The 26,098-nt window shown below is 43.0% G+C and overlaps 1 protein-coding gene across 3 annotated transcripts; it reads right to left on the minus strand.

The window, feature by feature from the left end:
• Positions 1 to 1,079: 1,079 nt before the first annotated feature.
• Positions 1,080 to 24,841, minus strand: PRRT1B (proline rich transmembrane protein 1B). Of its 3 annotated transcripts, none has more exons than XM_077284723.1 (4): positions 24,614 to 24,841; positions 4,921 to 5,252; positions 2,623 to 2,754; positions 1,080 to 1,588 (listed from the first exon to the last, which is right to left on the minus strand). In XM_077284723.1, the coding sequence occupies exons 1-4, from the start codon at positions 24,624 to 24,626 to the stop codon at positions 1,442 to 1,444; spliced, it is 624 nt and encodes a 207-aa protein (XP_077140838.1). In that variant the 5' UTR covers positions 24,627 to 24,841; the 3' UTR covers positions 1,080 to 1,441. The 3 variants fall into 3 exon arrangements, with proteins under 3 accessions (XP_077140838.1, XP_077140841.1, XP_077140839.1); XM_077284726.1 differs by lacking the exon at positions 24,614 to 24,841 and adding an exon at positions 24,356 to 24,467; XM_077284724.1 differs by lacking the exon at positions 24,614 to 24,841 and adding an exon at positions 5,947 to 6,083.
• Positions 24,842 to 26,098: the final 1,257 nt, after the last annotated feature.

The following is a 26,098-nucleotide window of genomic DNA, read 5'->3' on the forward strand; positions in this document are numbered from 1 at the left end:
CAGAATTAAATTTTTTTGGGTCGCTACAACATTGTAATAAAATGCAGTAACGGGCGATCAATCGTATACACACCAAAATGGTATCAGTAAAAACATCAGCTCGGTGCGCAAAAAATAAGCCCTCACCCAGCCGCAGATCCCGAAAAATGGAGACGCTACGGATCTCAGAAAATGGCAACATTTATTTTTTTTCACAGCCTTTGGATTTTTTTTCACCACTTAAATAAAAAAAAAAACCTAGACATGTTTGGTGTCTATGATGAACTCGTAATGACCTGGAGAATCAGAGGCGGGTCAGTTTTAGCATTTAGTGAACGTGGTAAAAGAAAATAAAAAAAAAAACTGTGAAATTGCACTTTTTTTTTTTTCAATTTAGCTACATTTGAAATCTTGTTACTGTTTTCCAGTACACCACATGGTGTTGTTCAATAGTGCAACTCGTCCCGCAAAAAACAAGCCGTCACATGGCCATATTGACGGAAAAATAAGAGAATTTGTGGCCGTGGGAAGAAGGGGAGCAAAAATTGGAAACACAAAAAGGAAAATACCCCCTGGTCCTTAAGTAGGTTAAAGTCTAAGGGTCCACAAGCTTTTTATGACATTAGCATAGTGTGGGGTGTTAAGTGTGGGGAAAAGGAGAGCAGTAAACCTAACAAGTTCCTGTGTCTGGCTGTAAAGCAACTGCTGGCAGCAGAACGCCCCATTACTGCCCTGCCCCCTCACCCCTCGTGTCTGGCCGGCTGCAGCAGCAGGACTCTCTTGCTGCAGCTTCGCCCCGTTAAGCATCACCCCTCTCTTGTCTGACTATAAGATAACCACATGCAGCAGAACTACCCTATGCCCCAGGGGAATTCAGTGTTGCGCTCTGACGTAGCGCTCTTGTGATGCTCCAGTATATAATCCTAGTGCAGCATATTTCCCAATTCCGGGGTCACATCTAAAACGTTGATATTAGTTTCACAAGTCTCCCTGAGTTTATTTCCACCACCCTGTTGTTGAAGTTCATTTCTATTCCAATAGATGTCGCTCTCTGATTGCTTTTATTTTACATTCGCCCTCATCAGTTATTACATAGAAAGTTTTGAAATTCTCCAATTTTTATTTTTCCAAGCACTTTGCTGGGTGTCAATTAATGGAAACCTGCCATCGGATTTCACCTAATCGTTCTTGCAGCTGCTTCATTATGATGCTTCCAGCCTTTTAAGCCGCATCGAGAATGCTCCTGTCCACTGATGGCAAGCAGAGATCTTAGTTTACTTTTTGTCTACAATTCCAAAATAAAATAAAATGGAGAAAGATGTAAAAATAAAAAAAGCTGTGTTGTATTTGGTTCTGTATATATACACATAGCGGTATGATGGCTCATCCCGGGGCTTCAGATTGGGGTCAGCGGGGCGAAAGCGGATAGTCTCTCTGTGGAATGTCCTTATTACAGTTGTCATCATAAGAAGATGGTCACCACCACGTATATGATCCAGCTGACGGAGATGAAGACCCCAAAGAGCAGGCTGAAGAGGACGAGTGAGCGAGCCCGGCGGGAGGACTCCTGAGCCTGCAGGATGTCGCCTCTGCTCAGCGCTGAGCGGGTCTGGAGGAGAAAGAGACAGGTGGGTGATACTAGGCCATTCATGGTGGTCTGCCGTATGACTGTTCATAACACGGGTGTCTGTGATATAAGGTTCAAATCCCACCGGGGACAACATCCGCGTGGAGCTTGTATGTTCTCCCCGTGTGCGTGGTTTTCTTCATGTTCTTCGGTTTCCTCCCACCCCACACTGCATAAATACTGATAGGGAGTCTAGATTGTGAGCCCCAATGGGGACAGCGATGATAATGTATGAAAAGTGCTGTGGAAATAATGGCGCCACATAAGCAATGCATAATAAATAATATCAGCAAATTGGTGATGGTTTCCACTTGAATCAGTGCACTTTGGGTGTTAACCTGTGAAGGGCCGTAGTCTGCTATATGTGTAAATGTCATGTGTAAGCCTAACCAATCCACCCCACAGCAGGATGCCACACTATCTATCAACAGCAGCTTGCTGACGGTTTCCAGGTAAAATCCAGAATGCACATGATCGGTAACTATCATAAAGTCTGGGCATCTTATCTGATGGCATCTTAATGATCAAAGGGCATCTAATAAAAGCAGCAGCTTGTCAGGACTGGGCATGTCTATATATTATGGCGGCCAACCATTATATTCAGTGGGTGCTCCGTATTCCTTAATTGGCTCGTTGCCAGGTACTTCTACCACCAGGGGAACCTAATAAGTAACTGGGGTAGTCAAACTGAACAGTCCCTTTAAGACCCAATGATACCAGGTTATTATGGGGTTAAGGCCCCCAGTGGGCCAGCCCATATCCCATTTCTGCCATGAATATTACACGATGTACATTATTCCTCTGCGTCTGCTCTTTCCGTCCTGAATTATTAACGTCCGGTCTGTGATTTGCTTGGTGCTGCATTTGGCCGAGCAGTCCGCTGCCAGCAAATATCTCCGGACCGGGATTCAAAGGGCTTCTCCTTTATTGACTCTGACCCCAGTTCATTGCTTCTTGTGGGGACAGGTGCACCATGGCGGAGCTTATTGTCACAATGAGGGTCGCCTGTATCTTACCTCGTGAGAGTAGACCACAGCGATGATTCCCGTCAGGAAGCAGCAGAAAAACGTAACTAGCACCGACTCCACCATGTAGTCCTTAGTCCTCGTTTCCGGCTGCGGAGGCGGCATCCCCAGGGAACTGTCGCTCTGCAGAGAAGCAATGGCGGTGTCAGCAAAACCCCATAACTAGAAATGTCGAAAAGTATCTGTGCTGTCAAGATAAAAAATGGCGCAACTTTTTTTTCCATTTAATGGGGCATGGAATAACATGGACAATATGGGGGGGCTTTGCATAGTTTTATGGGATGGAGGGGGCACAGGATTGTTTTTCGGCATCAATTATTCACTGCCCTTTGAGGACAAGGAGCTGGTGTGAAGCTGCCTCCGAGATCCTATTACTTCTGTTTGTCTTAAGGAAGGTGCATGATTAACCCTTAATGTACTTGAGGTGCAAGCAAATCTGACTCAACTGTTAGAAAAGAATGGCAATGGGGGGCGGCCATCATGGATCCTGTGTCCGTGGGAATTATATTGATGAATGACATCCAGCATTAAACGATCATGGCGGCCATGTTGGATCCAGCTTTAATCCATTTGTGCGGGCACGTATAGTGAATATAAAAAGTACACACACCTGATGACAAAATCCCCAGGTTTTTGTAATGTATGAATAATTTTGTCAAGAAGAATCATTTCAAAACTTTGTGGTCCCTAATCTGTACAAATCCATTGAGTAATAAACTGAAATAAAACAAATACTGTGGTTGCATAAGTGTGAGCACCCTCTTATAATTGTGGATGTGACTGTTGAGAATCAACCAATCACATTTCCCTTCATGTTACATAGTAGTCGGTGCACTGCTGTTGTCATTTACAGAGCATCTGATTAACTCCAGAAAAAGTTTAGTCATCACCTAGAACTGGACGTCCCTAAAGAAATTATGAAAGACAAGATAAAAATTGGTGTAAGAGACTGCCAAGAGGCTGACCGCAACATTAAAGGAGCTGCAGGAATTTCTGGCAAGTACTGTTTGTGTTCTGCATGTGAAAATCTCCTGTATTCATCTTCCCCGGGGAGGGGGTGGGGGGACGGAAGCCTTTTATTACACAGAAGAATATCCATGCCGGCTATGTATTGCCAGAACTGATACCAAATTGGCCAAAAGCAGGAAATGTGTTGTGTATGATGGGACAGAGAACTTTTTGGCCATAATTCCTAATGGTGCAAAGCCAGCACTGCGCATTACCAAAAGATCACCATCCCCACAGTGGGAGCATGGTGGAGGCAGCATTGTGCTTTGGGGTTGTGTTTAAGCAGCTGGAACTGGGGCTTTCGTTAAGGTGGAGGGAATGATGAACAGTCCAACTATCAGATAATTTTGTAATAAAATATTTTAGCCTGTACTAAAAAATGAGGAATTTCGTCTTTCAGCATGACAACCCTAACCCATCTCCAAATTGCCTAAAGAACGGCAGTTCTGGAATGGCCGAGCCCAGACCTGAACCCAAGTGACAAGCTGTGGTGACCTGAAGAGGGCTCTGTACACAGATACCCCAGTAATATGACAGATGTGGAGCTACTACAAGGGGGAACGGACAAAGATCACCAATTCTAGATCTGCTCTGCTACATTCCGACCCCCAAAAGACCGAAGGCTGCCAGGAATTCACAGGGGACTGCAACAAAGTATTAGTGTAAGGGTATGTGCACACGTTGCGGATTCTCTGCGGATCCGCAGCGTTTTTTGCAGTGCAGAAACGCTGCAGATCCGCAATTGATTTACAGTACAATGTAAATCAATGAGAAAAAAAAAATGCTGTGCACACGTTGCAGAAAATCCACTGCTGAAACGCTGCGGTTTAAAAGAAGTAGCATGTCACTTCTTTTTTTGTGAATCTGCAGCGTTTTTGTACCCATTCCATTATAGAAAACCGCAGGAGTAAAAACCGCAGCAAAAACGCACAAAAAACGCTGCGGAACCGCACAAAAAAACGCAGGTGCGTTTTCCGCCAGGAGAGACAGAATCCGCACCAGAAATTCCTAAGCCTAATCCGCAACGTGTGCACATAGCCTAAGGGTGTGCAGATTTAAGAAACCACATTACTTTACTTTTTTATTTTTTCACCAAAAATATTTCAGTTTATTTCTCAAAGGAGGTAAAAAAAAGTTGTGAAATGATTTTTCATGATGGGATTTTTAAATGACAAAACCGTGGTATTTAACTGGGGCTTGTAGACCTTTTATATCCACTGTGTAGGTGGTGATCTAGCAGGCACAGATGTAAGGGCGTGCCCCCTGTGCTCTATTTCTTACCATGATATAGGGGTATGATCCAGGCGGCAGGTTCTGCTGAGTGTACACATTGGACAGGGTGGGCCTAGACTGGTAGTAGACGGGCATGTTCCCTGAGAAGTTTGTGGGATAATTCGGATACAGCAGATGGGCGATCTTTGGGTCTGGGGGGGAATAAGGTGGGGGGTCTCCGACAAATCCGCTGTTCTCTATTCCTTTAGGCTCCTCTGACGAGTCTTTGGGCTGCACCAGTGATGGGACGTTTCCCGGAGTGTTAGCTCTTTGGCTCATTTCTGCCTCAGCGCCGCTGCTCTCCACTTCCTCTTGGATTGTTACCTCCATTTCTGCAGATCCTAAAAAAAAATAATCAGGGGCACAGTCATTAGTGTCAGAACCATGAGAACCGTGCCAGGGAGCCCTGAGAGTTATAGTCTCTGCTGTCCTGATGATTTGTTACAATGTATCCGTCTCATGGTAGTATCTGAATCTGCACAGAAATGTGTCCATTCACTGACAGCAATCAGATGTATCGCACAGGAACTGAATGCATAAAATGTCTGAAAGTTTTCCAGGGTAAGGCTTCTCCTTTTGGAGAGTGACATACCGGTCCTGGCATGCCAAGGTAAGGAGGCTTATTCGCCGTGCAATGCCCCTCTGGGAAATGTAATATGCAAATTGCCTCTTCAGAGAGAGAAAGGACTTTAACTCTATAGTGCCACCTGTTGGAAGCAGCAATCCTACAAGTCATAATCGGCCCTTTAATGAGTCTTGAAATATGGCTTAGGATAAGAGCCAAATCACAATCTCAATTTGCAGTCAGTGTTTCAGGCTATTGACAAAGTATGAGATCTGATTTGGCTAGACTTTGCACTGACGAGGGCCAACAGTGTGGTATTCCCTGATGAAGTTGCTTAGACTTTGAAACGCGTTGAATAAACCATTCTTTCTCTGAAATACGTCTGGACCTACATCTATTCTGCAGCACAGATTATATCCACATTAACCCATTCATTCATAAAAAGAATCCCTGAAAGTGTCAGAACTTACTCTTTATGACGTTTCCATATCGCGGGGTTGTGACTTTTTTTACTGTTTTAGATCGCTTTCCTGCGGCGTCTTTTCAGATTTCCCTCGTGTGTGTGTCGCTGGAGCTCTGGCAGTGGTGGTAACGTTCTATGGCCGCTACCTTTGCTCTCAGGACGGGTTATTTTCGCTGCTCTGCTGATATTTTTGCTGTTTGTTCTGCTGCTCGCGCTGTATAAACACGAGCGACGGCGCTCCACAACATGTGACTCATGTTTACAGTAAAGACTCCGGGTGTGCGCCAAAGGGCGAACTGGATGAACCGCAATTACTCCTCTGCCAGGAAATCATTTACTGTCATCAAATTGCACGGAGTTGTACTACAGCAGGGGTCAGCTACCTGCAACACTCCAGCTGTTGTGAAACTACAATTCCCAGCATGCCCCGACTCCATCCTAATATTTTTTGGTTTTATCATTGTTAGTAGAGTTACAGGATCAGTGGAGAGTTACGTAATCCAGTATAATCTCTGAACCTCTCCTTTAGTTTTCCTCTAGTATAGAATGTCTCATGAGTCACAAGAGGAAGAGAAATTGTTTCTTCACAGAAATTAAAAATCATCTACTTATTCCGGTCATTTACCCATGGACATGTCCTCTTCTGGGCCAGCACTACTATAATACTGCCCCCTAGGTACAGGAATACAACTACTATAATACTGCTCTTATGTACAAGAATATAACTACTATAATACTGCCCCATGTACAAGAATACAACTACTATAATAGTCCCCTATACAGAAGAATATAACTACTATAATACTGTCCCCTATGTATAAGAATATTACTATAATACTGCCCCTATGTACAAGAATATAACTACTATAATACTGCTCCCTATGTACAAGAATATAACTACTATAATACTGCCCCCTATGTACAAGAATATAACTACTATAATACTGCTCCCTATGTACAAGAATATAACTACTATAATACTGCCCCTATGTACAAGAATATAACTACTATAATACTGCCCCCTATGTACAAGAATATAACTACTATAATACTGACCCTATATGCAAAAATATAACTACTATAATACTGCTCCCTATGTTCAAGAATATAACTACTATAATACTGCCCCTATGTACAAGAATATAACTACTATAATACTGCCCCCTATGTACAAGAATATAACTACTATAATACTGCCCCTATATGCAAAAATATAACTACTATAATACTGCTCCCTATGTACAAGAATATAACTACTATAATACTGCTCCCTATGTACAAGAATATAACTACTATAATACTGTTCCTATGTACAAGAATATAACTACTATAATACTGCCCCTATGTACAAGAATATAACTACTATAATACTGCCCCTATGTACAAGAATATAACTACTATAATACTGCCTCCTATGTACAAGAATATAACTACTATAATACTGTTCCTATGTACAAGAATATACTATAATACTGTTCCTATGTACAAGAATATAACTACTATAATACTGCTCCTATGTACAAGAATATAACTACTATAATACTGCCCCTATGTACAAGAATATAACTACTATAATACTGCCCCTATGTACAAGAATATAACTACTATAATACTGTTCCTATGTACAAGAATATAACTACTATAATACTGTTCCTATGTACAAGAATATAACTACTATAATACTGCCCCTATGTACAAGAATATAACTACTATAATACTGCCCCTATATGCAAAAATATAACTACTATAATACTGCTCCCTATGTACAAGAATATAACTACTATAATACTGCTCCCTATGTACAAGAATATAACTACTATAATACTGTTCCTATGTACAAGAATATAACTACTATAATACTGCCCCTATGTACAAGAATATAACTACTATAATACTGCCCCTATGTACAAGAATATAACTACTATAATACTGCCCCTATGTACAAGAATATAACTACTATAATACTGTTCCTATGTACAAGAATATACTATAATACTGTTCCTATGTACAAGAATATAACTACTATAATACTGCTCCTATGTACAAGAATATAACTACTATAATACTGCCCCTATGTACAAGAATATAACTACTATAATACTGCGCCCATGTACAAGAATATAACTACTATAATACTGCCCCCTATGTACAAGAATATAACTACTATAATACTGCCCCTATGTACAAGAATATAACTACTATAATACTGCTCCTATGTACAAGAATATAACTACTATAATACTGTTCCTATGTACAAGAATATAACTACTATAATACTGCCCCCTATGTACAAGAATATAACTACTATAATACTGCTCCCTATGTACAAGAATATAACTACTATAATACTGCTCCCTATGTACAAGAATATAACTACTATAATACTGTTCCTATGTACAAGAATATAACTACTATAATACTGCCCCTATGTACAAGAATATAACTACTATAATACTGCCCCTATGTACAAGAATATAACTACTATAATACTGCCCCTATGTACAAGAATATAACTACTATAATACTGTTCCTATGTACAAGAATATACTATAATACTGTTCCTATGTACAAGAATATAACTACTATAATACTGCTCCTATGTACAAGAATATAACTACTATAATACTGCCCCTATGTACAAGAATATAACTACTATAATACTGCGCCCATGTACAAGAATATAACTACTATAATACTGCCCCCTATGTACAAGAATATAACTACTATAATACTGCCCCTATGTACAAGAATATAACTACTATAATACTGCTCCTATGTACAAGAATATAACTACTATAATACTGCTCCTATGTACAAGAATATAACTACTATAATACTGCTCCTATGTACAAGAATATAACTACTATAATACTGCTTCCATTTTCTAATAATTGTGCCAAATCGTTGTTGCCTTCTCACCAAGCTGCTTGCCTATTGTCCTGTAGTACATCCCAGCCCATTGCAGTTCCACAATTTTGTCCCTGGTGTTCTTAGACAGCTCTTTGGTCTTTGGCCATGGTGGAGAGGTTGTCGTGTGATTGAGTGTTTAGGCAGGTGTTCTTTATGCAGGTAACCAGTAAGGATGAGTGAATAGCTTTGGATAAATCCTTATCCAAATGGCTATAGCGTTTCCTGAATAGCTGCTTCGGGAACCCGGATACCTGGAGCGCTCCGATAATCAGCTGTTCGGAGCCGCAGCTGCTGTATGACAGTCACAACAAAGCAGCTCTCCATGCATGTATTGTGGGTGTCACACAGGTGCAACACATGCAGCTGCGGCACCGAACAGCTGATTATCGGAGCACTCCAGGTATCCACGGTCCCGATGCAGCTATTCGGGAAGCACTATAGCTATTCGGATAAGGACTTCTCTCATCCCTAGTATCGAGTTCAAACAGGTGCAATTAATACAGGTAATGAGTGCAGAGTAGGAGGCTTCTAAAAGAAAATCTAACAGGTCTGTGAGAGCCAGAATTCTTGCTGATTGGTAGGTGATCAAATATCTAATTTCATGCAATAAAATGCAATTTAATTACTTAAAAATCATACAACGTGATTTTGTTTTTTTTATTTTTAGATTCTGTCTCTCACAGTTGAAGTGTACCTACGATAAAAATTGCAGACCTCTCCATTCTTTGTAGGTGGGAAAACTTGCAAAATCAGCAGTGTATCAAATACTTAAGGTACCTTCACACTGAACAACTTTCCAACGAGAACGACAACGATCTGTGACGCTGCAGCGTCCTGGATAGCGTTATCGTTGTGTTTGACACGCAGCAGCGATCTGGATCCCGCTGTGATATCGTTGGTCGGAGCTAGAAGGCCAGCACCTTATTTCGTCGTTAGGTCGGTGTGTATCGTCGTGTTTGACAGCAAAAGCAACGATGCCAGTAATGTTTTACAATGGTAACCAGGGTAAATATCGGGTTACTAAGCGCAGGGCCGCGCTTAGTAACCCGATATTTACCCTGGTTACCATTGTAAAAGTAAAAAAAAACAGTACATACCTTCTGATGTCTGTCACGTCCCCCGGCGTCCGCGCTGCAGCTCAGAGCTTCCTGCACTGAATGTGTCAGTGCCGGCCGTAAAGCCAAGCACAGCGGTGACGTCACCGCTGTGCTCTGCTGGCCCTGACACATTCAGTGAACGAAGCTCTGAGCAGCAGCGCGGACGCCGGGGGACGTGACAGACATCAGAAGGTGAGTATGTTTTTTTTTTTTACTTTTACAATGGTAACCAGGGTAAATACCGGGTTACTAAGCGCGGCCCTGCACTTAGTAACCTGATGTTTACCCTGGTTACCCGGGTGCTGCACGGGGACTTCGGTATCGTTGAAGACAGTTTCAACGATGCCGAAGTCGTTCCCCTGATCGTTGGTCGCTGGAGAGAGCTGTCTGTGTGACAGCTCCCCAGCGACCTAAACAGCGACGCTGCAGCGATCGGCTCGTTGTCTATATCGCTGCAGCGTCGCTGAGTGTGACGGTACCTTTATTTTCCTCACTGTAACTACAAATGAATCTGTCTTGCTTTCCTTTATTGATTTACAATTTGCCTTTTATTCATCATTTTGACAGACATTCCATTCAATTTTTGGACCTTCGCTTATTTGGAGGAGGAAAAAGGTTTTAACATCGACATTTAGAAAGAAGACCGCAGTAACACTATTTTGCATGTGTCCTGTCACCACCCCACACATATCAGTTATTTCGGTAGGTGAGTTTTTGAGGGCTAGAAGAAATTGTAGTACATAGGAACTGTATGATGGTGATACATCCGTTACTGAACAAAGGCTCAAAAATGGGGGGGGGGTTATTGAAAATGGATGTTAACATGGGCCAAAAGAAAAAAATATATGTATATAATAATCTATCTCTTTGATAATGGAAAAATGTGATACTGAATTTCAAAACCCAGGTGGTGGGATTAGGATCTATTTTATTTTCTAGAACAATAGGCACTTTAAATCTTGGCTTGTTAGATACTATTTTATATCTTTCTATTTTAGAAACTGATGATAAAACGTCTAAAATATTATTACAAGAAGATATCCGAGTAGAGTCTCGCCGTGCCCCTTCCCTCAGAAAAAAAACCATTTTTTCTAAAATCAAAAAAATAAAACAAAATGACCTTAGGGTACCGTCACACATTGAAATTTCCATCGCTACGACGTTACGATTCGTGACGTTCTAGCGATATCGTTACGATACCGCTGTGTCTGACACGCAGCAGCGATCAGGGACCCTGCTGAGAATCGTACGTCGTAGCAGATCGTTTGGAACTTTCTTTCGTCGCTTGATCACCCGCTGACATCGCTGGATCGTTGTGTGTGACAGCGATCCAGCGATGTCTTCGCTTGTAACCAGGGTAAACATCGGGTAACTAAGCGCAGGGCTGCGCTTAGTAACCCGAGGTTTACCCTGGTTACAAGCGTAAACGTAAAAAAACAAACCGTACATACTCACCCGTCGGTGTCCTTCAGGTCCCTTGCCGTCTGCTTCCTGCTCTGAGTGCCGGCCGGAAAGTGAAAGCAGATCACAGCGGTGCTGCGCTCTGCTCTCACTGTACGGCTGCACTCAGAGCAGGAAGCAGACGGCAAGGGACCTGAAGGACACCGACGGGTGAGTATGTACTGTTTGTTTTTTTACGTTTACGCTGGTAACCAGGGTAAACATCGGGTTACTAAGCGCGGCCCTGCGCTTAGTTACCCGATGTTTACCCTGGTTACCCGGGGACTTCGGCATCGCTCCAGCGCCGTGATTGCAACGTGTGACCGCAGTCTACGACGCTGGAGCGATGATTATACGACGCTGCGACGTCACGAATCGTGCCGTCGCAGCGATGAAAATTTCAATGTGTGACGGTACCCTGAATCCTTATTGATATCCAAGATAAAACACTACTTTAATCAATATATTTAAAACAATGATAGACAACCACAGTCAACAAGACAAACAACCGTGCTCTCTATGTACACTCCTATCACAGTACCTATATCACACTGCCTGTCAGCGGAGGTTGTCACCCTATAACACAAGCGAGATTGGCGTTCCCGCTCAACGTCGGCTGCCCCTAAATCTCCTATAGTTGCCCTAGACTAGTGTCTCAATTGGGCCATCAAATACACAACAAGAGAGATAAGAAGGAGATGAGGGTTATCAAAGCTGATAATTGCCAAGATGTAGACTGTGGCAGGGTGAGAGACACACAGAAAAGTGCTCATGTGTACATAAACAGCCTCGCTATGCTGTTCCCTGCTCACAATTCCTGCCTAACTGCGGGGGTTGGCACCCTACTGTACAGCGGATATGGCGCCCCCTCTCCTAGGCGGCTTACCCTTGGATACCCTATGGGTAGCTATATAGACGGAAAACATATATACTGATAGGTTTACAATTAATAGCCATATCTTAAATATAAGGTGGATATACCATTTCACATCACAACCAGACCTAATTGTCTGCTAATGTTGTAGATATAGATAAGTCATAACAGCAAGTGTACATAGAGAGCACGGTTGTTTGTCTTGTTGACTGTGGCTGTCTTTCATGGTTTTAAAGATATTGATTAAAGTAGTGTTTTATCTTGGATATCAATAAGGATTAAGGTCATCTGGTTTTGATTTTTTTTTTTGGATTTTCTCTGACCTTTAGTTCATAATTAATTTTTCTTCTAATATCACCACTATACCCAGAACAAATACAGACAATATATTCTATTACATAAAAAATCCTTTGTCCATTAATCTTTCACTTTTGTCATATATATCATAGAATGTACTAACTGCCATCAAAAACATGTTGGCTGCATTTAGGCAACATATATATGATATTCATTATTGCAAAAGTAGCAGAAAAAGAATTTCCCAGGCTTTCACATATTTTAATAATCAGAATTGCAATATATCTAGCCTGAAACTGTATGCGATAGAACAAGTACACAATTGTAGTAGATGGGGAAATAGAGAAAAAAATACTTAAAACCTGTGAAGCGTGGTGGATTTGTAACCGGAACACCAGGGTTCTCTATGGACGGAATCTGCTCAAAGATATTATGTTGCATTACTAAACTTGGTATTTTCTGTTATAATCCTTATTTGTTGATTCGGATGCCTTGTTTATGAATATCATTTGGTTTTCCCAGGCCATTATTATATATTTTGTTATTACATATTTGTTGAGGATTAGATTTCATTTATTTTCATTGATTACACAGGTATGCAAAATTGGGTTTATAAAAATTGTTTCAAAACCAATAACTGATTCCTCTGCTTTCTTATGCCCGGATTTCAAGAGATACTTCTATTTTTAACCAACAAGTGTGGATTTTGCACAAAACGCTCGTGAAACTACGTAAAAGCGAGATTAATTAGAAAATGTTTTATTCTAGTCAAACATGTACACAATATTATATGTAAAAATGTATTGAACATTCATTCTACAACTTTATTGGAAATGAATTCTTGTGCATTTTCCTTTTCTCTTCAAAGCTTCTCTTGATAACTTTTCTTTTATAGAAGTCCTGCAGATCTTCTCTGAGCATCTGGCTGTAGTCCTCCATCATGTTCACGTTCCATTTCCTTGATAACCTGATGAGATCTTTCACCTTGTTCATCGCTGATAGCACCAAGGTTTTAAGGAAAATAGTCCAAATGGGGATGTAAAATATGTAACTTCAAATTTGACAACCCAAGGCTTTGAAATGTTTCAGCATGTTCTCCACGATGGACTTAGGGTATGTTTCCACGGTCAGGAATGGCTCAGTATTTGCTCAGGATTTGACGCAGGTGAAATCTGCACCAAATCTGCATCTGAGGTCACTGGCAGGTCACCTGCATTTTTTATGTTTTTTACATGTGTTTTTCCGTATGCGTTTTTGATGCGTTTTTTTCATTGCATGCGTTTTTTGTGGGTTTTTTTTTGTCACTTGAAATAAAGCTAATTGAAAGTTGGCTTCTCGGAAGGAAAAAAAAAAGTGATTTCCTGTTTGCAGATATGTTGGGATATGTTCTCACTGTCAGAAAACGCTGCGGGTTGGATGCTGCGTATATCTGCAGAGGCAACCCACAGCATCCAGCTGTTACATAGTAGATGGGATTTCAAGAAATCTCATGTCCGCTATGTGTGCAGCAATGCCCACGGCTCATCCGCAGAGACGGACAAGCGGCGTGTCAACTTATGTAGTGGAGACGCTCCATCTCCGCTGCGTAAATTACCCATACACTTTCATTAGATGCGGTAAAATCGCATTATCTTCCTAGTCACATGCGCATTAAGTGCTGTAACACAGCTTACTACGGATGTGTACTAATTTACATAATGGTGAAACTTGTGACACAGCCGGACATACATGACACAGAAATTGGAGGAAAGCAGAAGTCCACTCCTTTTTAATAAATAAATATTAATTGAAAAGAAAATAGTGTGGGGTCCCCCTATACATGTTAACCAGCCAGAGTAAAGCAGACTACTGGGACAGGTATTTCATGCTGGTAAGGATCCAATATCCATGAACCTTACCAGCCTGATAACACCAGACCACAGCAGTCTGCTTACCTTGGATGGTTAGCAAAAATAGTGGGATCTCCTCCAAAAAAAACAGCGTGGGGTCCCCCTATATTTGTTAACCAGCCAAGGAAAAAGCAGACAGCTGCGACCTGATATTTTCAGGCTGGTAAGGATTCAATATCCATGAACCTTACCAGCCTGATAATACCAGGCCGCAGCAGTCTGCTTATATTGGATGGTTAGCAAAAATAGTGGGATCCCCTCCAAAAAAATAGCGTGGGTTCCCCCTTTATTTGTTAACCAGCCAAGGAAATAGCAGACAGCTGCGGCCTGGTATTCTCAGGCTAACGAGGCCCACGGATTTTGGCCCTCACCAGCCTAAACATAGCAGCCCGCAGCCGCCCCTCAACTGGCACATCCGAAGAAGCGCCAATTGTGGCACTTAACCCTGCTCTTCCCACTTGCCCCGTAGCGGTGGCAAGCGGGGTAATATTTGTGGGGGTGATGTCACCTGTGTATTGTCAGGTGACATCAAGCCCACGGATTAGTAATGGAGAGACGTCTATAAGACACCTATCCATTTCTAATGTTATAGTTATATGGTAAATAAAAACACATCCAGAATAAAGTCCTTAATTAATCTTAATTAACCATACTTACAACATCGCCTAATCCCCGAATCCCTTGATCTCCTGTAACAAAAATAAAACAATAAACCAAAATAAATACTCCCTGTCCGACGTAGTCCAATTGCAGAGTGTTCCACGACGAGTCCAGCTCTGCTACATCTGGGTGCCTCTGGCTGAACAGTGGCAATATGCCACCATCCAGCTTGACTTCCAGATGTAGCAGAGCTTGTAGATGACCACCGGCAATAACTTGGTCTCCGGTGGTCACCTGCACTGCAGTTCTCACGATCAGCTGACTGTGAGAACTTTGCAAGTGACCAGAGAAAACCCCGGCGGTCATGTGCACGGCAGTTCTCACGGTCAGCTGATCTCATCGCGAGAACTGCAGTGGACGCAAAGTTCGGTCTGTGGCAGAAGGTAAGACATTATTTAAATTTGTTCACATGCGTAGTAAGCTGCGTTTCCACACTTACTACGCATGTGACTATAAAGATAATGTGGTTTTACCGCATCTAATGATGGTGAATGGGAAATTTATGTTGCGGAGACTGAGCGTCTCCACAACATAGACATCCTGTGGTCTAGAAAGACTCATAGTGGAGATGGGATTTCTTGAAATCCCCTCCACTATGCTGTAACATCTGGACACTGTGGATGAATGCAGCCTCAATTTCTTCATGATTTCTTTAAAAGGTACCTGTCAGCAGGATTGTGCACAGTAACCTACACCCAGTGTCAGGTTGGCGCCGTTATACTGATTACAATGATACCTGGAGATGAAATCTGTCTTGTGGTTGTTGTTTAATCTGTATTTTCAGTTGTGTTAATGATATGCCCGTGCTCCGGGGCGGCCTGTGGGGGGTCTTCATGTGGTGCTCTGATTAGGTATGCATAATGCAGCCCGCTGGCAGATTAATGATCCCTCACTGACCTGCCCCCTAGTTTGCATAATGAATATGTTTTTGAAGAAAACAAAAATCGCCTTCAGCAGGCGGCGCTGTACCATGATCACATGTATAATGTCCATGCACTTATTTTATTTGGTGATATACATGTATTCAGGAAAAAAAAATTCTCAAAGTGGCTCTGGCGGCGCCTGCGCACTAGCATCTATAGGTATAGATAGATGCTACTGCGCAGGCGCCACCAGTGCCATCTTGGTGGAGACATTTTTTTTCTAGCAAAATGCCTCTGGCGCAGTAGCATCTATTAGATCATAATTATTTTATTTGGTGATGGACATGTATTCAGAAAAAAATAAATCTCTCTCAAAATGGCGCTGCCTGCATGCGCCATACTGCTTTTCGGCTTTGCCAGCAATGGGGCAAGCATACTGCATACGCGCAAGGACACATTGCAATGCGCACGCGCAAAGTCTGTACGCGCTCTGCGAGATTCACGGCGAAGAATGCGTACAGCAAGCCGAGGAGGGGTGGAGTGAGGGAACAGAGGCAACGCCCATCGGACCAGACTGAACAGATTAACATACAGCGTGGGACAAATTGAAAAGGTTTTTATGGGTTATGCATGGGGGGTGGTTTCAAATGTAGATGTGGAATGCATACCTGACAAGCAATTAAATGATATTTTTAGCTGATAGAGCAAAAAAGTGGTGACAGGTTCCCTTTAACCAAAAACTACAAATAAAGATTAAACGACAACCACAAGACGGATTTCATCAACCAAGGTATCATGTTAATCAGTATAGCAGCGCCAACCTGACACTGTCTGTAGGTTACGGTGCACAGTGCTGCTGACAGGTTCCCTTTAAAAGAATCCCAAGCACTTTTCTCAATAGCTTTCATTTTTGTTTCGAACACATCCAACGTCCAGACCCACAAAAATGCCTTCCTTTAGTTTTGCTTTGGCCACTCCCTGAAACTTGGTACACGGGTACTTATAAGTCTCTCCTTCTTTCGGTAGAGCTTTCACAAACTAGTCCAAGCTTAATGTGGAGTGGTGGCAGGAGAACCTTACTGGGATTAACTAAACTTTCCGCAGCTATGTTCTTGGGTTCAGTTTGCAAAGATGTTCTCGTTGGCTCCAGTGATGAATCCTATCTCGGTTGTCCCATTCACAGAAAAGGCATGGGTACTTCGTGTATCCTCCGTGCTGCCCAAGGAGCAAAGAGAATGTTCAGATCACCACATATTGACCATACTTAAACCTTGTAGTTAATTTAGACTTTATTCTCAAGAAACTTATCGTAGCTTTCCTTCAAGTGCACATATGCCTCTTCAGGGAGGTAGAGGACTTGAACTCTATGGCGCCACCTGTTGGAAGCAGCAATCCTACTCGTCACTAATGACCGATTGACGAGTCTTGCAAAAGCCAAATCAGAATCTCAATTTGCAGACACTGTGTTTTGGGCTATTGCCTCTCGTCAGTGCAATTTATGAGAACTGATTTCTCTAGGTGAGAGGCTCTGGACTGAGTTCTAAGGTGTAATGTTTCTCCTTGGGGAGAGTGAGTGCAATTTGCATATTAAATTTCCCAGAAGAGCATTGCATGGCGAATAAGCCTCCTTACCTTGGCATGCCAGAGCCGGTCTGTCACTGTCCACTTGGAGACACGTTACCCCTGAGACTTGAAGTGCACAGAATGCCCTACAGGCACTGAAGCATACTTTCTGCCATTGTGCAGTAGCACAGCTTTCAAACTTTTTTGGGGGGATGATTTAATAAAAAGTCTCCACTCGCTCACATTATACTCAATGTTACATTTTTCCATCAACCCAGTAATATCACTGCAATACACTAAAGTACCTGCTTTGTACAGAAGTAGAGAAAATGAATTTTTTCCATACTTTTCTCATGAAAAAAAGTTTCTAACCAATCTAATAACACCAAAATCATCCACCAAAAGTCATGCAATGGGGTCAAAGTATGATGCAAGAAAAAGCCTATGGAGTCAGGTTTTGAGAATAAAAACTGTACATGATGGAATTTTATGGATATTTTTGAGTTCAGCAATAAAAAGTATATAAAAATGACCTCTTTTCAAACAATTTTACCCTTGCAGACCTCTGTTATGCTTCATAAAAGGTATCTTTGTTTCAGCCCCAATATTTAGCTTACATGGTTCTTAAAGCGAACCTGTCAGCTGTTTTGGCTGCTATAAGATAGGGCCACTGTCTTTCAGGGCTTATTTACTGCATAAAAATGCACTCTATAATGCTGTAGATAAGCCCCCAGTCTGACCTACAAGTGAAGAAAAATACCATATATACTAGATTATAAGCCAAGATTTTCAGCCCATTTTTTTAGGCCCCTTTCACACATCAGTTTTTTGCCATCAGTCACAATCCGTTGGCTCAATGGATCCGTAGCAGATTGTGAAAAACTGATGTGATGGATTCGTTTTTTCGGCGGATCTGGCTAAATAAATCGGAGCATGCTCAGTTAAAAAAACGGAATCCATCACCGGATTCTGTCATTTGACGGATCCGGCGCCCGTAGGCTTCCATTCGAGCAAACAACGGATCCGTCACTGTCCGTTTTTTCGACATACACAAAAAACGTTGCTTTGTCTGTTGTCTCCGGCCGCCGGAGAAACAATTTTCGATAGATTCGGCGAACGACGGATGAAACGTGAGGCAATCCGTTGCTAATACAAGTCTGAGAAGAAAAAAAAACAGATCCGGGGGCATCAGTCGGCGGATTCATTTTTTTTTCAAAATTCGAAGGATTGCGACTGATGGCAAAAAAACTGATGTGTGAAAGGGGCCTTAAGCTAAAAGTGCCCCTATCGGCTTATACTCGAGCCGTTGTCCCAGGGGGTCGGCGGAGGAGAGGGCGTGGCAGGAGTGGCGGCTGTCACATCATACTCACCTGCTCCTGGCGTGGTCTCTGCACGGCACCGCAGCTCTTCCTGTGTTTAGCGGTCACGTGGTACTGCTCATTAAAGTTAATGAATATGGACGCGACTCCACTCCCATAGGGGTGGAGCACATATTCATTACTTTAGTGAGCGGTACCAGTGACCGCTGAACACAGACACAAGCTGCCAGCGCGCGCCGGAGACCATCGGAGAAGCAGGGACATACAGAGAGACCGCTCCAGGAGGGGGTGAGTATGACGGGTGAGGGTGAGCTGTGCGATATTCACCTGTTGAGAAAAGGAAAAAAAGACGTTGTTCCAGCTCCTTAAAGGGAACCTGTCACCCCCAAAATCGATGGTGAGGTAAGCTCACCGTCATCAGGGGCTTATCTGCAGCATTCTGTAATGCTGTAGATAAGCCGCCGATGTTACCTGAAAGAGGAGAAAAAGACGTTAGATTATACTCACCCGGGAGCGGTGCCGCTCCGATGGGCGTCTCCGGTCCGGTACAGCGCCTCCCATCTTCATTCCATGACGTCCTCTTCTGGTCTTCACGCCGCGGCTGTGGCGCAGGCGTACTTTGTCGGGTCAGAGAGGCCCGGCACCTGTGCACTGCAGTACTTTGCTCTGCCCTCAACAGGGCAGACAAAGTACGCCTGCGCCGGAGCCGCGGCGTGAAGACCATTAGAGGACTTCATGGAATGAAGATAGGAGGCGCCTGAGACACCCATTTGACCGGACCGCAGCGGGACCACCCCTGGGTGAGTATAATCTAACCTCTTTTTCTCCTCTTTCAGGTAACATCGGGGGCTTATCTTCAGCATTACAGAATGCTGTAGATAAGCCCCTGATGACGGTGAGCTTACATCACCATCGATTTTGGGGGTGACAGGTTCCCTTTAAAATACACAGCCTTTATTGATCCATTAAAACTTGGTAGTATAGGTGAAAAATCCTTGTAAATGAAATGCAAGCAAGAGAACTAAGCAGTGCGTTTCGATCTATACAGATCTTTGTCACAGCTCTTTTCCTTTTCTCAACATTGCACGTCTAGTCAAGACGGAGTTCCGCGCACCTGTGGTGAGCTGGCTGAGGCTGTTGCCTCTTATTTTATTTCTTTGTGGATATTCACCTGTTCCCGTTCCACCGCCGGGCTCTGTCTTCTGCGTCTTCTGGCTGTGATGTTTAGGTCAGAGGGTGCGATGACGTGGTTAGTGCGCGCCCTCTGCCTAAACAGTCACTGCAGAGACTATAATACACTCCCTATAGTCCTCCATATGTTAAAATACACTCCTCAGTCCTCCATATAGAATAATACACTCCTCAGTCCTCCATATAGAATGATACACTCCTCAGTCCTCCCTATAGAATAATACACTCCTCAGTCCTCTATATAGAATAATACACTCCTCAGTCCTCCATATAGTATAATACACTCCTCAGTCCTCCCTATAGAATAATACACTCCTCAGTCCTCCATATAGAATAATACACTCCTCAGTCCTCCATATAGAATAATACACTCCTCAGTCCTCCATATAGCATACTACACTACTCAGTCCTCCATATAGCATACTACACTACTCAGTTATCCATATAGCATAATACACTCCTCAGTCCTCCATATAGCATAATACACTCCTCAGTCCTCCATATAGCATAATACACTCCAGTCCTCCATATAGTATAATACGCTCCTTAGTCCTCCATATAGCATAATACACTCCTTAGTCCTCCATATAGTATAATAGACTCCTTAGTCCTCCATATAGTATGACACTCCTCAGTCTTCCATATAGAATAATACACTCCTCAGTCCTCCATATAGAATAATACACTCCTCAGTCCTCCATATAGAATAATACACTCCTCAGTCCTCCATATAGCATACTACACTCCTCAGTCCTCCATATAGCATACTACACTCCTCAGTCCTCCATATAGCATAATACACTCCTCAGTCCTCCATATAGCATAATACACTCCTCAGTCCTCCATATAGCATAATACACTCCAGTCCTCCATATAGTATAATACACTCCTTAGTCCTCCATATAGAATAATACACTCCTCAGTCCTCCATATAGCATAATACACTCCTCAGTCCTCCATATAGCATAATACACTCCAGTCCTCCATATAGTATAATACACTCCTTAGTCCTCCATATAGAATAATACACTCCTTAGTCCTCCATACAGTATAATAGACTCCTTAGTCCTCCATATAGTATGACACTCCTCAGTCCTCCATATAGCATAATACACTCCTCAGTCCTCCATATAAAATAATACACTCCTCAGTCCTCCATATAGAATACACTACTCAGTCCTCCATATAGTATAACACTCCTCATAGTGCTCCATATAGTATAATGCACCGCCAGTCATCCATGTAGTACAATTCACTTCCCATAGTATAATGCACCCCATAGTTCTTCATATAGTTTAAAGTATTCCCCATAGTCCTCGATGCAGTATAAAGCAGGCCACGTATAGTATAACGTAGCCCCCTGAGTATAATGCAGCCCCGCCATACAATATAATGTAACCCCCATAGAATATAATGCAGCCCCCTCATATAGTATAATACAGCCCCTCCATAGAATATATGGTAACCCCCTCATGTAGTATAATGCAGCCCCTCCACAGAATACAATGTAGCACTCCTCATATAGTATAATGCAGCCCCCATAGAATATAATGTAGCCCCTTCATGGAGTATGATGCAATCACCCCTCATAGAATATAATAAATGTAATACATAGAATAAATTTAATACATAGAATATAATGTAGCCCCCCTATAGAATATAATACAGCCCACCTCCCCATAGAATATAATGTAGCCCCATCAAAGAGTATGATGCAATCCTCCCTCATAGAATATAATACAGCCCCCCTATAGAATATAATGTAGCCCCAGAGAATATAACAGTCCCCCATAGAATATAATGTAGCTCTCCAGAGAATAATACAGCCCACCTTCCCATAGAATATAATGTAACCGCCCCAGAGAATATAATACAGCCCCCAATAGAATATAATGTAGCCCCCCAGAGAATATAATACAGCCCACCTCCCCATAGAATATAATGTAGCCCCATCAAAGAGTATGATGCAATCCTCCCCCGTAGAATACAGCCCCCCAATAGAATGTAATACAGCACCCCCATAGAATAGAATGTAATACAGCACCCCATAGAATGTAATACAGCACCCCATGGAATATAATACAGCCCCCCCCCCTCCCCCCCCGTAGAATGTAATACAGCCGCCCCCCGCGCTGCTCCCGGGTGCGGCCTCAGCGGCTGTAGTCTGCCCGGCCACAAAGCAGGTACGTGATGATGTGGCATCATCACACACCCGCAGTGTCAGAGGCAGAGAAGAATGATGGGAGAGGGAGCGTTAGCTGACGCTCTCTCCATCATTGCATTGAATAGTTGAATGCATCGGCGCTGGGGGGGGAGTCTGTGCTAGCGGCAGGCGACTGGCTGGGGGCCCCTGGTCTGCCTGCCGCTAACCCCGGCCCTGCCTCGGACGCAGGGTCCTCTCTGACCCGGGAAGTTGCGGCGCTACTACTTCCTGAATGAACATGGAGGGACGCTCCTGATCCCAACCCTCCCCCCTCCGAAAAGATAACAGATTTCCTGGATTGTCTAACTGAGGGGAGGTTGAAAAAGAAAAAAAAAAGTTCTTCCCCGTCTTGGTGCCGCCCCCTGCAGCCCGGCGCCCTAGGCACGTGCCCTCCTGTGCCTAGTGGCAAATACGACCCTGCCCCTATGTACAAGAATATAACTACTATAATCCTGCCCCTATGTACAAGAATATAACTACTATATTACTGCCCCATATACAAGAATATAATCACTATAATACTACCCCCATGTACAAGAATATAACGACTATAATACTGCCCCCATGTACAAGAATATAACTACTATAATACTGCCCCCTATGTACAAGAATATAACTACTATAATACTGCCCCCATGTACAAGAATATAACTACTATAATACTGCCCCCATGTACAAGAATATAACTACTATAATACAGCTCGGTATGTACAAGGATATAATTACTATAATACTACCCCCATGTACAAGAATATAACTACTATAATACTGCCCCCATGTACAAGAATATAACTACTATAATACTGCCCCCATGTACAAGAATATAACTACTATAATACTGCTCCTATGTACAAGAATATAACTACTATAATACTGCTCGCTATGTACAAGAATGTAGCTACGATACTGCCCCCTATGTACATATTTTCCTTCTTGCTTTCTATCAGTGATTATAGTTATGTCTGATTCCCAGTAGATAATATAAGGTGGTTGTCGTGTGTTTGACAGGAGAAGTGATAAAACTTGGAAGAATGAGAGAGAGTTTATTGCAGCTACTTAGAAGTGTAAACCTTTCACCTTGTTTAGTGGCCACCTAGGTGAAATAGGAGAATTCTATTTTATAGGCTCAGGAAACAAGGGACAACATGTGAAATCATGACTTTATAACACCCATGAAACGCAGCTGTGTAGCAATGACTACAGGACAGGTGAGTACAATCTATTACTCCCTGTTATCAGCCATTACTGGGGAGAGGCGACCATAGGACAGGTGACTACAATCTATTACTCCCTGGTATCAGCCATTACTGGGGAGAGGTGACAGTAGGACAGGTGAGTACAATCTATTACTGAAAAAAAAAATTAAAAAAAATTAAAAAAATGTTAATTTTGTACACTGTATTGAATTTAGGTTTGTTCTAGGGTGAATGTGGTGGTGTAAGGGGGTGGCTGTAAGGTTCGGCAGTGGGACCAGTAGGGTTTTGTTGTTTGCGGTGTTGTATAAATCGGTTTAGTGTAATATGTTTATAGCGTATATATTGTAAACAGGACGGTGTGACTGTAGTTGGGGTTGTATATAGTAGTATGAATGAAGCTGGGCCGGGGGTCTTGCATGATTTTATACTATTTATTATTTTACGGGGGTATTCATGTAGTTTTTTTTTTTTTTTTTATTGGAATTTTTCTTTCCTGTCCATGATTTGTAGGTCATGAACTTTCTCCATTTTGTTTCCGTTTCTGGTTTATTTCTTTGTGATTTGTGTCTGATTGGAGTCTTGTTCTTATGTTTTGTTCTGTTGTTTCATTTTGTAATGTATCATAGTTGGTGTCACGTGAAGTATTTTTATTTAATAAAAAGACCTACAATCTATTACTCCCTGTTATCAGCCAATTCTGGGGAGAGGTGACTGTACTGCTTTGTAATGAGATAAAGAAAAGGAATTGTAGAATAGTCCCTGCCCCATGACAACTACTATGTGTCACTTATGTGAAGTGATGTTACTTCTGAGCTTATAATTGTCAGACGTCAGTAAATCTCTAGTTGTCGGTAAGATCTGTAATCTCTGAGCCCATAAACCACCCATATCTTCAGCTTTTGGGGTGAACTTACCTGTATGTTGGGGTGTAGCAGCAGAAGCTATTGCCTATTTGGGAATGCTGGGAGCTATAGTTCAGCATGCAGAGCTGGGATCAGAACGCTGCTTCCAGTGATGACGTTGAGTCATGTTGCTCCAATACATCTATTCTTTCCTTGCTGACAACTCCAGGGTTGTCAGATATACAATATGAATAGCTGATGATCGGACTGGTCAGTTTTGGCTTAAGAGCTTGCACTCTCCCCGCCCAGCTGATGCGCCCCATGCTGTACCTGTAGTAGCCATGGTCCCCACGTCTCTGCTCACTTTGCCCAGGACTTGGAGCGACTTCTGCTTGGTGCTCTCCTCCTCTTGTCATTAATCCTGCTCCTGGGGGTCTCCAGCCCGGCTCATGATGACTGGTGCCCACCCTGCTGCCCCGCGCTGTCTCCTCGCACCTTGCAGTATCCGTCCTGTCTGCTCCTCACCCTCCTTCTCGCTCTTGCTCTCCCTCTGGTCTCAGTTTCCTGCTCTCTCCTCCTTATTAATAATTGACAAACCTGTTTGCGGAAGGCTGTGCAAATAGCTCAGCTCCTGGTGCTGACTTCACAGGGAAGGCTGGCAGTACCATCTTACTCAATGCCATGATGGTGCAAAGGGACAGGAGCGTGGTACGGGGTTATGTCACCACTTGCCCCGTGTTTGCAGGGGTCACATTAATCGCTAACCAGCATCAAAGCTGTGAGTAGCGGAGATGGCGCTCACCTGGCGGGGGTTGTGGGGGATACAGCAATGCCAACAGCCCACTCAACTTCTCACTATAAGGCCTCGGTCACACGGGCATACAACACGGCCAAGTGCCATGCAATGTATTATCGGACAGCGCTTGGCCCAATGTTATACTGTTGGGCAGGGCAGATCTGCCATTATTTTCTCATGTTGTTTTGGCATGGGAAGAATATTGCAGCATGTTGAGTGCATCCAAGAATTGGATCATGCACACCTATACAAGTCTATGGGTGTGCGTGAAACATTGGACTGCACTCGGATGTCATCAGAGTGCAGTCAGACATCCGCGGACAGACAATGGAGACGCACCTGTGCCACAATTTCCTCATCCGAGACAATCGGATCATACAGAGCTGACCCTGGTCAGAGTTTGATCCGGAGTAGCATTGACATAATCGATCTGATTCTTACGCAGAGAATATATACTCTTGTGACCCCGGCCTAAATCTTTGCCTCACTTCATCACTATTTTGAACATTCCTGCTAGCTGTAAGTGAACGAGAGTATTTTCTTGTTGAGTCCCTGTGCTGACGTGAGAGCTGATGGTTTGTAAAGGTACTGTCACACAGTGGCACTTTTGTCGCTACGACGGTACGATCCGTGACGTTCCAGCGATATCCATACGATATCGCTGTGTCTGACACGCAGCAGCGATCAGGGATCCTGCTGAGAATCGTACGTCGTAGCAGATCGTTTGGAACTTTCTTTCGTCGCTGGATCTCCCGCTGTCATCGCTGGATCGTTGTGTGTGACAGCGATCCAGCGATGCGTTCGCTTGTAACCAGGGTAAACATCGGGTTACTAAGCGCAGGGCCGCGCTTAGTAACCCGATGTTTACCGTGGTTACAAGCGTAAAAGTAAAAAAAAAACAAACAGTACATACTTACATTCCGGTGTCTGTCCCCCGGCGTTCTGCTTCTCTGCACTGTGAGCGCCGGCCAGCCGGAAAGCGAGCACAGCGGTGACGCGGTGACGTCACCGCTGTGCTT

This window comes from Ranitomeya variabilis, chromosome 2 (assembly GCF_051348905.1).
Source record: "Ranitomeya variabilis isolate aRanVar5 chromosome 2, aRanVar5.hap1, whole genome shotgun sequence".
Classification (NCBI taxonomy): Eukaryota; Metazoa; Chordata; class Amphibia; order Anura; family Dendrobatidae; genus Ranitomeya; species Ranitomeya variabilis.